Genomic DNA, 13925 nt, shown 5'->3' with positions numbered 1-13925 from the left:
GTCCTGCATTCATTTTTATTTCCTGTGAACAGCTTGTCCTGAGTCCTCTATGGGTAGCATTCCCCACCCCAGAATCAACTCACTGAGGCTGTCTGGTCCCTTCCCTTCTAACATCCTCTCTTCACATAACATTGGCCTTTGGGATACTTTCTAAGTACTGTAGATACACTTCAATTAATAATGGAAAAGACTCCAGCTTTTGAATCTGAAGGCCTGAGTCCCAACTCAGCTACTTAATACCTAGATAACCTTGTGTAACTACTCCACATTCCCTGCAGCCTTTGTTTCCAAATCTGTAGAGAAGGAATGGTATCTGAAAAGAGGGTTATTCTGAGGATTAGTTAATGTAGAGCAATCACACAAGTGAACTGTAAACAGTTAAGAGGTATTAAAATATAGATTGATATTTTCTAAAACAAATGAACACAAATAGTTTTTATTCCTCTAACTTGTCCCTTAGGCTTGTTACTCAAGTAGTCTTCTAAATATTTAAGCTAACACTCCCAGAGGGAGGTTTTATTTACCTAGGATCATCATTCATGTCCTACTAGATCTACATGTGAAATTCATCCATGTGAGGGAAGAGATGGGAGAAATTCCAGGCAAAGGAACTTGTATAAGCTCATGTCTATTCTTTCTCGTTTTCCATCCACCTCACTCAAAATAGGAAATTAGGAAAAACTACCCAAGGCAGCATTAAATACTATGCAAGATTCAGGGAACAGACGTCCTATGATTCATCAGGGGATCATGATCTGTGCATACGTGAGATCTGTTCTCTGACAGATTCATTAGGCTCAGGTACTCCAAGCTAAAAGAGAACAGCTCAGTTTTAATTAGATCATTATTTTTTGTCTATGATCAGAAGATCTCCAGGCTCAGGATAAGAATAAAAAATAACAGTAAGTACTAAATAAAGTTAGCTTTGTACCAGGCACTTTAAAGATATTAATTCATGCCTGGCCCAGTGGCTCATACACCAAAAGGTTGCAGGTACGATTCCCAGTTGGGGTGCATATGGTAGGAAATTGATCAATGTTTCTCTCTCACATGTTTCTCTCTCTCCCTTCCTCTCTCTCTAAAAATCAATAAAAACATATCCTCAGGGACTCAGATGGGCGCCATTCCATGCACCAGGAGGCTGCCAGTTCAATTATGGTCAGGGCACATGTCCAGGTTGCTGGCTCAATCCCTGGGAAGGGAGTATGCAGGAGGCAGTCCATCGATGTTGAGCTCTCACACTGAAGTTTCTCTCCCCCTCCCCCTTCCACTCTCTCTAAAAAGCAGTAAGCTATTAAAAAATTAAATATATATATATATATATATGTAAATTCATTCAACAACCTTAAGGTAAATATCCTCTTTTACACATAATGAAACTGAGGCACATAAAGTCTTGATGACTGCATGATATTATGTAACATGGATGTAAAATAATTTAACCTTTCCTATTGTTGAAGATTTAGGTTTTTGCCAATTATTATATCATACAACTACATTTAACCCCATAATTGTCCCCAGATAACTCTTCCTTAAAGAACTAAGGACTGATGTCAAAAACCTCTTGACACATATTGTTAAAATGTCATTCAGTGCAGCTTAACATTTATATGTTCAACAACATCATTTAGGATTGTTTTAGCATGCCTAGAAAACAATGGTAATTTTTTTTTTAATTTAATTATAATTTTCTTCTTATTCATGGTACCTCACTAGTATTTAGTGAAGATTAATTTTGTATTTACTAGTGATATATATTTCTTCTTTCTTGAAATATATCAAGTCCTTTACCAAGTTATTCTTTTTCTTATGCTCTGTTCTATAATACTTAAAACCCAATATTTTTTTAAAAAATTAATTCAGAATATTAATCAGAAATTGAAACAGGCCAGTAAGCCAGGACAAGTGGAATAGGAAAACTGAGATAGATAGCTAAACAAAATGACAAAGCCATTTACAGCAGATACAGAGGGTCACCTCCCTAGAAATAACATCTAGGCCTCAATTGTATTTCAGCTCCAGACTCAGAAGAGCAACAAAACCAGGTGTTACCAGGACCAGCTACAATGACTAATGACCACCTGCCCTGACACTGACCAATCAGTGAAGACCACGACTTTGAAGAAATGCATCAAGAAAATTGATGAATATTCTACTGACACCCTTCCTGAGACTTCTCCTAAGATCCCCACCTGTAAGAAAGAAAGAAAACCTCAAGACAAAGGACTCAGTGCAGGCTCTCTCTCTGGGGAGAGGACCTCTCATTCCCTTTCCCCTCTTCTCCTACTTCTTCCCACACAGGCATGCATCTCTTAAACCCTAAAGGACCCCGTGAAGCTTGCAACCAGGGGAGCAATGGGCAGCAGTAGCTTGTCCCAGTCTAACCCCTGAAACTGATCCCAAAGCCCCTTTCTCTCTGACTTCCCAGAGAGCTAGGGCAGCCCAACATAGGCTCTCCTGTTGCTTCTTCTATGCTAAGCCCGTTCTTGTTTTACTGTCCCCAGCTTTAACAAATATTCCCTCATAGTCACTTGGACTCATGAAATTTTCCTGCAAAAAGTCAAGGACCCACACAGTACCAGCCAGCCCTAGACAGACATGCTCAGGGCCAGATCCCCTTTGTGGTAACAGAATCATGGGGATGAAATGGATAAAACCCAACTCAAACTGTCTTAAGCAAAACAGGAAATGTATTAGCTTAATACACTGAAAGTCTAGGAATATAACTAACCAGAAAGGCTTCAAAGATGCCATTGGTTCTAGTTGCTTCTGTCCTAACTTCATTCTCAAGCATACTCTGCTTAATGGTGGCAGATTGCCAGTCAAATCTAAACTTACATTCTAACATCTTAGCAACTCCAGTCAGGAGCATTTATTTTCTCTGGCAGAATGAAAGAAGTTATCAAGCTATCTCAGATGTGCAGCTAAATTTTTAACCAATATCTGTTACTGATGGGCCAGGTCCAGTTTCTGTTTCTGGTCCAGGAAAGCAGAAAGGAATTCAGGGAAATCTCAAACCTTATAAACCAAGAATTAAGAAGGAGTGACTTCCCACAGGAGTATCAAAAAGTCTAGAACTATTAGCAACAGAAACAATGGATTCTATGCAGCTAAAACCAACAGAAATCTGTAACATTCTAGCTCATGGCTGCCCATTCGCCCTATAAACACACTCTCTCTCTCTCTCTCTCTCTCTCTCTCTCTCTCTCTCTCTCTCTATATATATATATATATATATATATATACATACACACACACACACACATACACACACATATATCATTTTAAATACCCTTGTTTAGCAATATTACTGTCTTGGGAAAAACAAAAAACACACTTATCATCTCACCATGGGGAAGGAGGCAAGACAAAGACAATGCCAAGTTACTGTATCCAGCTAGAAATCTGAATTCTTTGAGCTATGAGCAATTGGTCAGACCTAAATCTGCATTCTTTTGGGTGGTAACACATAATCTGACAATATAGCTATATAATTTAATATATATAATTATAATATATAATGGTAAAAGAACATAACTTTTTAAAACGTTTTAAAAAGTGAAGAAGGTAAAACCAACCATGGTAACTAATTCAAAGCACAGACCACATACTAATGGTCAGAGCAGTAAAAATTCCTTGTCCTGGCAATGAAGTGCCTTAGTGAGCCAATTTGGAAGTACTCATTACTACTATCTCAGAAGACCTCTCTTATCCATTATCTTCCATGGCTTTAAATTTTCCTTCTAGCAGTGGTACTGCTTTAGCAGCCCACTTCCTTTTACTGAGAACTGCCTTTGAAATATGGGAACACAGGCCTTTTTTTTTTTTTTTTACCAGACTTGAGGTTACCCTGGAAGTAGTTACCCTAAAAGCTTAATAAGATTTTAGTCAATTTACTTCAGGAAACTGGTTGAATTAGCAAACAAAGCCAGCGATCCTGTCAGGATATAGTGCATGAATCTAGATTTCTACCTTTTCAGTGTAGGAATATTCAGTCTCATAGCAACAGGCCTTCACAGGACTCATCCCTTAACCCTCAGCTTAATGATTTTCCTTGAAGCAATGTGAAACAATAAGCTGTGTGACCCAGCACAGCTATTCTAGCACTTGTTCCCTAGCTGCATCCTTTTTTAAAGCTCTGAAGTAATTGGATTGTTACTTTGGTCAGGAGTCTGGAAATATACATGAGATGCTTGGACAAAGCTTATAAAGCAGAACTTTACCTGGTTCTAATTTAAACTCCTATCCATCCTCTTATCAACTTTAGCATGGGGCAAAAATAATTGGGCTTTCAAACCTTCAAGGTTCTTGGTATGTATTCTGATTCTCTGCTATCTTGGATGGTGGTTAAGGGCAGAAAAGGCCTCTCTTAGTTGGAAACACAATATTCTCTTCCCTCTATGATTTCAGGCATGCCAGCTTGGACCAAAGCTAATTCCTCTTATAAGGCATTATCAAAGGCCCCAAGAAGTGGCCAAAATGCTATAATATCATTAAAGTTCCAGCATCATTAGTTCCATGGGCAAAGATAACACAGGTGACTATTTAAAACAGCTGGTCTATAATTCCTTAAAAGGAACTGGTAGAGAAAGCAAGATCCTCACTGCCTTGCACTCTATTTCAACATTTAAGGTTTGTTCTTTACAATGTCCCATTTCCAGTTACTAATGTCTACATGTCTAAGGATCCCTTCCCTTTATAAATGACAAAAACCCAATTTAAATAGACTTCAAGCTAATCACAACAATAATAATAAGCTTTAAAAGAGAGAATTTAATGGTTAGAAGATAATTACTATAGGCACAGAGAACTCTGGGTTCTCAAGCAGAATCACAAACATATTTCTTGCTCTTGGATTATATTTGGTCAAATTATAACACAGGCACTGTCAGCTATGGGATGAGCTGACTTGTTCAGTATTCCTAACAGAAGGAGTTCCAGCACAAGTCCTGAGCTAACTCTGAGGTTCCCCATTACATTACCAAAAGGGGATATGTATGCTAGACAGACAAAAACAAGAGATATCCACTATTCCTGGTAATATGACAAATGCGAACAATCATTTTTTAATTTCTATTCAATGCATTATATATTATTTGTTAATAATAGACTGTTATGTGCTTATATATTTGACATACACATAGGTTTACTGAAAATAAAAGTTTTTATCAGATTCTTACTTATTGCAGTATACCAGTTTAAAATTACAATACTTAAAAATGACTACATAGATAACATCATAGATATTCAACACACATTTCTAGTCATAGGAATAGATAATACATTAATTTGACATGAGTCTAATTTATTTTAGGATCTTGGGTCTGGTCCCTACAATCGAACAGAATTTCAGAAACTGGTCTTCTGCCTAATAATGTTACCCTGCACACTCAAAATGATGCATTAACATATCCAAGATCCATAAATACAAAGAATATACACACACATATATACTTATATATATACACATACAGGCTCCTGCCTTCTTGGAGTTCACAGCATAGGAGGGGAACTTCCTGTAAACCATAATACCAGATAATGATAGGTATATCTTCATATAAAGAGATACACTGATAATTCATAAAATATGAGAAGTACAGGCAAGAAATGAAAAACCTATGAAACTTATGCAAAATAATATTTAAATAGTCAAAAATGTGGACGATTGAAATTTATAATACAGCTACATCAGTGAACCAATATGAGGCCTGGGTCTGCTAGAACCAATAGATTTCCTTACATTGTGTTGGAGAAAGTATAGCAAAAGAAAAGAGATCCTTAAGATATATTTAATTAACAGCATAGTATTTGCCAAAAACTGACTAACAATATACAAAGTACTTATTTAAAATTAATATCTAGGTTATAGACTGGCTATAGAATATTTGCTGCTTTAGTGTCATTATACGACCAAATTAATATTTCTGTGGAAAACCTCAGAACTCAAGATTCTGAAAGTTCAATAGTTACATATACATTTTAATTTAATTTTCAACACCCAATAGCAAGAATAAAATATAACTCAAGTTAATAGAAAAAGCTTACATGTCAACATAAATTAAAACGCAAGATATTATTTTAATATAAATCAATGTGGTTTTATTAATATTAAGGACTGTGATTCTAGAATACAACTTCATATTTTAAAACAGATTTAGTTCAAATACAGAACATACCTCTTGTTTGTAAAATTTTAAGTATCTTTAAATTGAAAATTATTCTGATTAGCAAGCTTCAAACCAAAAAAACCCTCCAGGAACAAAAGTTACTGTCACATTCAAGTATGGAAGAGTAACTTAAAAATTTCCATTTAACCAAAATACTATGATCAATATGCCAAGACAGCAGAACTTAGCCCAAAAATCCCCTCAAAGTATCTTGTTATGCTTTCAATACAGTATACAACGTGCCACTTAAATGTGAAGAAAAAAAAAATGATCATTTTCTACAACTAAAGATACACTGATATATCATGCAGTCATTCATGGGAGGAAAAAAGTCTACAAACTAAATGCTATAGAATTATAGACAGCTATTCAAAAAAATCTCTACTGTGAATTCTTTCATTAAGAAAATATTAATCCTCTATTTTCTTTTCTAAAAATATGTTTACATTAAAATTTTGGGTAAAAAGAAACTTCCATGCTATAAACAAAAAACACATGATATTTACATAGCATTTACCTCAAGGAAGGAAAAACCTTATAAAAACATATGTTAAGGAAGCAATGGATTAAGTAGTGTGCCTGCTTTATAACTGAAACGGCCAACAAGGTTTTTTTCTATAAAGGCTCTTATACTGCCACATTAAATAATTCCTCCCTAAGACAAAGTTTGTTTATGATCAGTTTCTTTCATTGGTAAAGCTACAATGCAAAATCCTTGACAATATGCTGTCATAACGTTATTTACAGACTAAGGTACTCATCTTCCTGATGCTACCCATTATACAAAATACATCCATCTACAATGGAAATTATTCATTTTATTTCTTATTATATTGGTGATTCTTGAACAAACTCCCACAATCCACCTGAGTAATGAAAACACATTTCTACCTTTGGCAAACAGAAGCAAAAAATTACAGCTACAGCTGTGTTGAAGAAGTTCTATCTATATTTTGCTGCATGCTTAATCTTTACTCTGGAAAAGTTAATTTTTTGGGCAAGACATGTGAGAAACAGCACCTAAAAACCAAGTATTCTCATACTGTATATAAATAATGTACAAGAAAAATAGAAAAGTATTTTGACAGAGGTGGCTGAGAAAAGGTTATTGTTTATGGTAGAAACACTATTATTTTGAAGTTTCACTAGTTTTTCTCTTTTCTGTGATAAAGGGCACCGTGACAGATATTACACTATTTCTACCTATAATTTTTATTTAATGATTTAAATTAAGATTTTGAGAAAAACTCAATTTAGAGATAATATTAGGGGTTTCCAGTCTCTAGGTAACAAGACACTGAGTTTACTAAATGGATTTTACTGGGTTTACTTGTTAAGCAAATAGTATTAAGTTTTGATAATTATTTTTTAAATTCCTAAGATTTCCAAATATTTTCAGAATCAGCTTAGGTTTTCACATGACATTTTCATCATGAGTATATTGGAAAGATAAAACTCTAAACCTACTATTCAAGAAATATGACACTTCATAAGACCAATTCATATTCCACAATCAATATAATTAACAACTTAAGAGTAAATAACTCCTTTGTCATTTGTTTGATTCCCCAAAAAGTGCCATTTAAAGATTGATTGCATTCTTTAAAAATATACAACGAAATTTTAAACCTAACTCTTTTGATTCCCAAAAAATCAGTGCAGTTACAAGGTGTGAAGAAGATCTGGGGATATACCATTACAGTACTACCTTATTTCGGATTACTCTAAAGCTTAACAATAAAGCTAATCTCTACAATAATTTTTGCATATGAGACTTCATGGTAGATTTTCATTGCACTGAAGAGTTAAATGCCTTTTTTTATCTCAAAAGAAATATTTCACTTCCTTTCCTAATCTACTCTGTATCTATAGAACCCCATCTGTTAAGGACTGATCTGGCAGACATCTATACTGCTGCAGATTCAAAGCCCATTCAAATCAGTTTCCAGCTTGTGAGAGCTCTATTGCCTCTTATCACGTTAAAAATGTATTAAAAAGCATATAAATAGTTATTAAAATAACCTAATATAACATCTTCTAAAGTAAAATTGGTATTGGTTAGGTGAAAACTGGAAAAAAGCTTTAAACGTGTTCCTTTAAATTTACAGAAATAAATTTACAGAAATACAGTATCTGCTAACATACTAACATATTTTGAGATCTAACTTCTTTGCTTTTAAAAAGGAAGAAAAAAAAAGACAAGTACCAGCCTCCTACCTGCAGCTGGTTAAAATTAAAACTCCCAACAACATTTCTACTAGTGTTTTTAAAAGAATTTGGCTATATCAATGTGGTAAAATTACTCAAACTTATAACTGACTTTTGTGGTGACATATTTAAAGAGTAAAGAGAAGTAGAAAGGGGTGTTCTGTACTTAAACAGTAATAAATATAACAAAGCAAGGACAGGTGTTCTCCTGTCTTTGACTTGAACACTAGCAAGACGAAGAAAAAAAAAAACAGCTTTAACTTTTCTGTGAATTTAAGAGGTTCATAAACAGTAAACATTTTCTAATCCACACTGCTATAGTTGCAATTTCCTTTCAGTTTTCCAATAGATCAAATAAAAATAATGGCTTAGTTGAAAAATCAGACTACATGGGTGTTATAAAATCTCCGTGCAAGAATATTTTTATATTGCTGTGACTCCACACCAAATACAATAGTCAGCTGATTGCTCCTGATTTAAACCTTGCCTTCCAAAACCCAACCTTACTGTATGCAAAGGAAACTGCTGAAAAGCTTTGCTGCAGCAAAAACTGCATTTACAAAACATTAAAAATGAACTACTCTTAATTATGTGCAATTTATGATTCCCCTCTCCTGTTTCTTCCTATTTTCCCCCCTGACATTTTGAACGCTTCTTAGCCTCAGTAGATGGCTCAAAACATTAAGTCATACACAGTTCTGCAGTAACGCTTTCTAATCATGAAAGAGAAAAAAAAAAAAAAAAAAACTAGGGCTACATCTAACACCTTTCCTTTAGTCTTTATCCATATGCCACGCTCTCTAAGACAACCACAAAAACCAACCTGTATGATTTGGTGCCCTCACATTTTAACATGTTGTGAGCGCACGCGCGCGCGCGCACACACACGCACACACCCACGACTAAAGAGGTGAACACATTCAGGACATTAAAAAGAAAGGCTACCTAAAATAGAGATGGGAGTTAGGGGGACACAGCCACAACACTCTCCACATCATAGTCTCGTAATATATTTAAAAGCAGATGCAAAACTGCATCATTTTCCTCCTCATTCGACATCACGCCCCAGCTGCTCAAGTTCGAGCTAATGCGCTCCCCACATTTCAGAAGCATCGGGGGAATTTAGGCTCCAGGGACAAGGCTTTCATCCTCGCCTTGGACAATTAATAGTGTGGGAGGAAAAACTCCACAGAAAAGGAGGCCTCCTCTCCCCTCAATTAAACTCTCAAATCGACCCAAAATCTGCACGGCAAGGAATGATTTACTACTCAGCGGTATTAAGTTGGGCACAGCGCTCAGGTGGCTGGAGGGGACCAGAGGAGACCCAGGAGGTGGCGTGGCTTGGACTGCGCGCTGGCAGGTCACCAGCTGGCAATACCAGTTGGACGATCTGGGCTCGCAGGGACGCGCTGCGCGGTGACCCTGGGGGTGCAGGGAAGCTACGGGGGCTGGGAGGCAGACAGCACGCATTTTCCCTTACCAGGTTCAGCACGGTCTCGACGATGTCCCTGTTGCTGACCTCTCCGACCTGTATGAGTCCAATCAACACTGCGAATTTCATCCGGATGTTGCGGATCGGCACCGAAGGGTTAATCATCCCAGCGGGAAGCACCACGGAGCCGGAGCCGGACGCTCCCATCGGCTCCCCCATCCCGCTGCCCCCGCCGCCGCTGCCCCCGCCGCCTCCGCCTCCGGCCCCGACGGCGATGAGCCCCACGGGCTGAGGCTCGAGCGCCGGGCCCGGGCCCGGCTTCTCGCTCGCCATATGCACTCCTCCTGAGGAGAAGAGAAGAGCAGAGGCGCTGCCTCCGCCGGTACCGTTATACCTGCCTCGTCCCCCGCCCCCCGGCCGTCGCCTCGGAGCCCCAGCATCCACCAGCGCCGCAGCGCCGGGCTCGCTCCCCGCCTGCGCCCCTGCCCTGCCGGCTCCGGAGCCCTCCCTGACCGAGGCGGTGGGTTATTCTCAGGCTTATGCCCGGCGGTGAGGGCGCCGCTAACCGCTGCACGAAGAGCAGCTGTGCCACCGCCGCGGCTGCCTCCTCTCTCCCCCCCTCCCGGTCGGTCCGGCCCGGCCCGCCCCTCGCGGAGATGCTGCTGCCGCTCTGAAAAGCCCTGGCGCTCGAGCAGCTGGCCACTGCGCTGGCCGGAGCTAAAGCCCCGGCTGTGGCCGACGCTACTGAGACTGCTAATGCCGCTGCTACAGGCGCCACAGTTGTGAAGCCCCGACGCCGCCGCTCACTCCGCCATGTTGCCGCCCCCTGCCTGCAGTAGCGGCCAGTGCGCCTGCGCAGCGCCTTCGAGGGGCGGGGCCCTCGGTGCACACCCCCCCCGCCCCCTTTTGCCTCGCGCTCCTGATCTTCCCTCCCACCCATCCCGACACCCTTAGTCCCTCCCCCAACCACCCTGAACCGATAGGTGACCAGGTGCATAGGGACCGCTGCCAGACACTGGAGCTAGCTGGCAGAGGCGAGGCGGGTGGTGGCTTCCTCGTAGTTTTTCCCTTGAGGGTGAATTCTCCCTGCGGGGAAGGACACTGTGAGTGTGTGTCTAGCCTTCGCTGCCATCTCCTTCCTTCAATATCCTCTTGCTGGGAGGAGGTTCATTATCTTCATACTCAGCGTCGCATCCGGCAGCCGCCACTGGCTGTACCACGTGCCTTGTAAGGTAGGGGAGTGGCAGGCGACCTATTTCTGCCCCTCTGCGCCTTCCTCTAGTCCTGCTCGCCTGCGCCCCTGGAATTTCCAAAAAAAAAAAGTGGCTGGCAAAGCAGAAACAAACGCACTGTGGGGAATGATCCTGCGTTGCTGGGGCAAGGATACAGATAAATGTCATGGGTCTTTTTTTTCAGCCGTGAAAGAAGCGCACGGGCACAACCTGCGCGCACAGGCACAACTTAAATTAGAACCTGTGAAACAGTGATTTGCTCTGGATGGAGCTTTGAACAACAAAAAGCTCTTGAACTCACCTCCCAACTTAAAAAGGCTGCACCCTGTGCCACTGGGGTAATTTGGTGGAATCTACAAATCCCGTAATTTAAAAATCCCTAAGGATCCTCAGGTTATGATGCCAGTTAATGATAATGCCTCCCTTTTTCTTAGGCATGTACACTTAAGAGGATTTCGAAATTATCTAAAAATGTAGGCAATTCTCATTGCCAGCCTTGGTCTGTGACAAAAATATATTTCTGTGTCTGCACAAATATAGAAGCAAAAAATACTTTTAGTTTAAAAAATTAAAATGTACACAGTAATCTGCTCTAATATTGAATTAAAACTAAATAGGTATGTCTGCCGTTTTTGTCCTCGAAATGAAGGATGTGATTTTCTTTAATATTTCATGAGGTATGCCCTTTTCAGTAAAGGTATATTAAAAGCCACTAGAAATATTAGATATCTTAAGAAATGTTGAAATTATTTTAATTGTCAATATACAAATCTATCATAATTTGTTTTGCTATTGCGCATATTATATTGGACTGGCTAATCAAGCTAACTCCTGGGATATTGGAGCATGGTAAAATTCTAAACTACTATAGATCATATGTAACAAACTTCCTCAAAACCAGTGCTTAGGATTAGTTTGTGTGTGCGTGTGTGTGTGTGTGTGTGTGTGTGTGTGTGTGTGTGTGTGTTTAAATTTGCACTGGAGAGATTGAGTTATGGGAATAGTTAAGCAACAATTTATGAAAGAAGTGATAATTGGCACATCCATTAAAATTAAATAGCAATTGAATTATAAAATGCTAGAATGATTGCAACTGTGTAGAAAATTTGCAAAACCAATAACTTTTAATAGTGTGACTTAGATATGCTATATAATTGAAAAATCTTGTGACATGTATATCCACCTACAGCACTTCTGTGTCCCAAATGTGTATCATCTACTTTTATGAGTGCTATTGTCATTTGCAAATTTAAAATGACATATGTATCTTAAATATGTAAATCCATACTGAAAGGTCATTGCACTAACTTTTTTTCACTCCACTGGGCATATACAGAGTGGGGCAAAAGTAGGTTTACAGTTTTGAGTACACAAAACAAAAATTATTCTTGTATTATTATTTATTAATTATTGTTGCATTTTCCATGCAAACAATCGGACCTACTTTTGCCCCACCCTGTATTACATAAGGTTCTACCTCTTGTTGTTTTTACCTTTCTTGCATTAGTGCTTTAAGAGACAGTGACAACTTGAACTTTATATTTTCTTTCTGAATAGATAGCATAAGATCATTTTATATTTTTGCTTTTATTTTCTCAGTTTTGTTTGTTAAGCAGTACGTGTGTGCATTTTGGTTTTGGTTTTCTTGTTTGTTCATTTTCCTTCAGTAGAGATAGGGGCTGTGTAGAGAGGTTTTCACTATTTCAAATAGGAAAACCCCACTACTTTTGTATACTTAATTCAATATCAGAGATATTTAAAAGAGCTTACCAATTTAAGCGCATTCTCCAGTACACTATCAGGTCCTTTAAGGTAGTGTGGTACTGTGGAAAGTGCACAAACTTTGGAATCACACTCACTACTTAACTACCCATGCAGTCTACTCAAGTTATTGAACTCAGTCTCACGCTCACAGCAGTGAGAATTTAGTGAAATAGTTTCAACTCAGCAGCCAGCATACGTTATATGTGTCCTTGTACCTTTAGTGTATAGGCACAATGTGTTGAATGACCTATAAACATATGTAAGACCAATTATAATCACATGCAAATTTTTATAATTGCACAGTTATGTGTTTTCAATACTATCCCCAAAACATAAAGTTTAGAAAAAACAGCAGTTCTGTTTTTTTTAGCCTACAATGCCTATTTTCCCTGAAAATTTACAATTAACTTAGCTTTTGCATTAAAATTATTTTGAAGTAGAAGATAGGTATAAAATAATAGAAGCTACATAAAATGTTAATTTTTAAGATTAAAAAATATTTTATGTGGTGAATATTAATTTTGTATACATTTTTGCTTTAATAGATGCATATTCATACTTCTAAAGGTCAATTCTTCAAAGATAAGAAGCCCATGAATCTGAATTCGAAAAGACAATATTATATAGTGATGGAGAACAAAGACCCCAGATTTACTGGGACCTGGGTTTGAATTCCATTTCCACCGCCCACTTACCTATGTGAATTCCAGGCCAAATGACTCTCTCTGAAGTGTTAGTTTACCCAACCCAAAGTAGAAATTCACAGGATTACAGGATCAAAGGAGCTAATATATTTAAGGTAATTAATATAGTAGGGTTAGAGTAGGCAGATAGAAGGATATGAGCTGGGAAAGACTGGGAGAGGCAGCTGGGGCTTGGAGGAAGTACGTGTGAGACATGACAAACTGAAAATAGACAATGGAGGTGGCAGGCCCCTATGTGAGCAGGAAAGATTCAGAGCCCGCCAGGACATGGTCTAACCAGTGACATAACACCTAGATGAAGGAGCCTTGTAGGTTAAAGATACATTTTTCTGAGACATGAGGGAGAGGTGACTTGCTCCTGCATAAGGGCACTCCAGCCTAGGGGTATATATCATCTAAATTCCCAAATATGTTGGTG

At 38.6% G+C, this 13925-nt stretch overlaps 1 protein-coding gene across 1 annotated transcript in view; it reads right to left on the bottom strand.

Annotated features, from left to right (window-relative positions):
- Nucleotides 1–10326, bottom strand: part of NBEA (neurobeachin) — an 817699-nt gene extending 807373 nt beyond the window's left edge. The window contains exon 1 of the mRNA XM_081128332.1: nt 9856–10326. Within this exon, the coding sequence (XP_080984458.1) occupies nt 9856–10140 (285 nt within the window). The 5' untranslated portion in view covers nt 10141–10326. The remainder of the gene's footprint in view (nt 1–9855) is intronic.
- Nucleotides 10327–13925: the final 3599 nt, after the last annotated feature.

Source organism: Miniopterus schreibersii, assembly GCF_964146895.1.
Source record: "Miniopterus schreibersii genome assembly, chromosome: 2".
In the NCBI taxonomy this organism is placed as follows: domain Eukaryota; kingdom Metazoa; phylum Chordata; class Mammalia; order Chiroptera; family Miniopteridae; genus Miniopterus; species Miniopterus schreibersii.
Note: the sequence above shows the minus strand (reverse complement) of the source record. Positions and strands in the feature narration are given on the sequence as shown.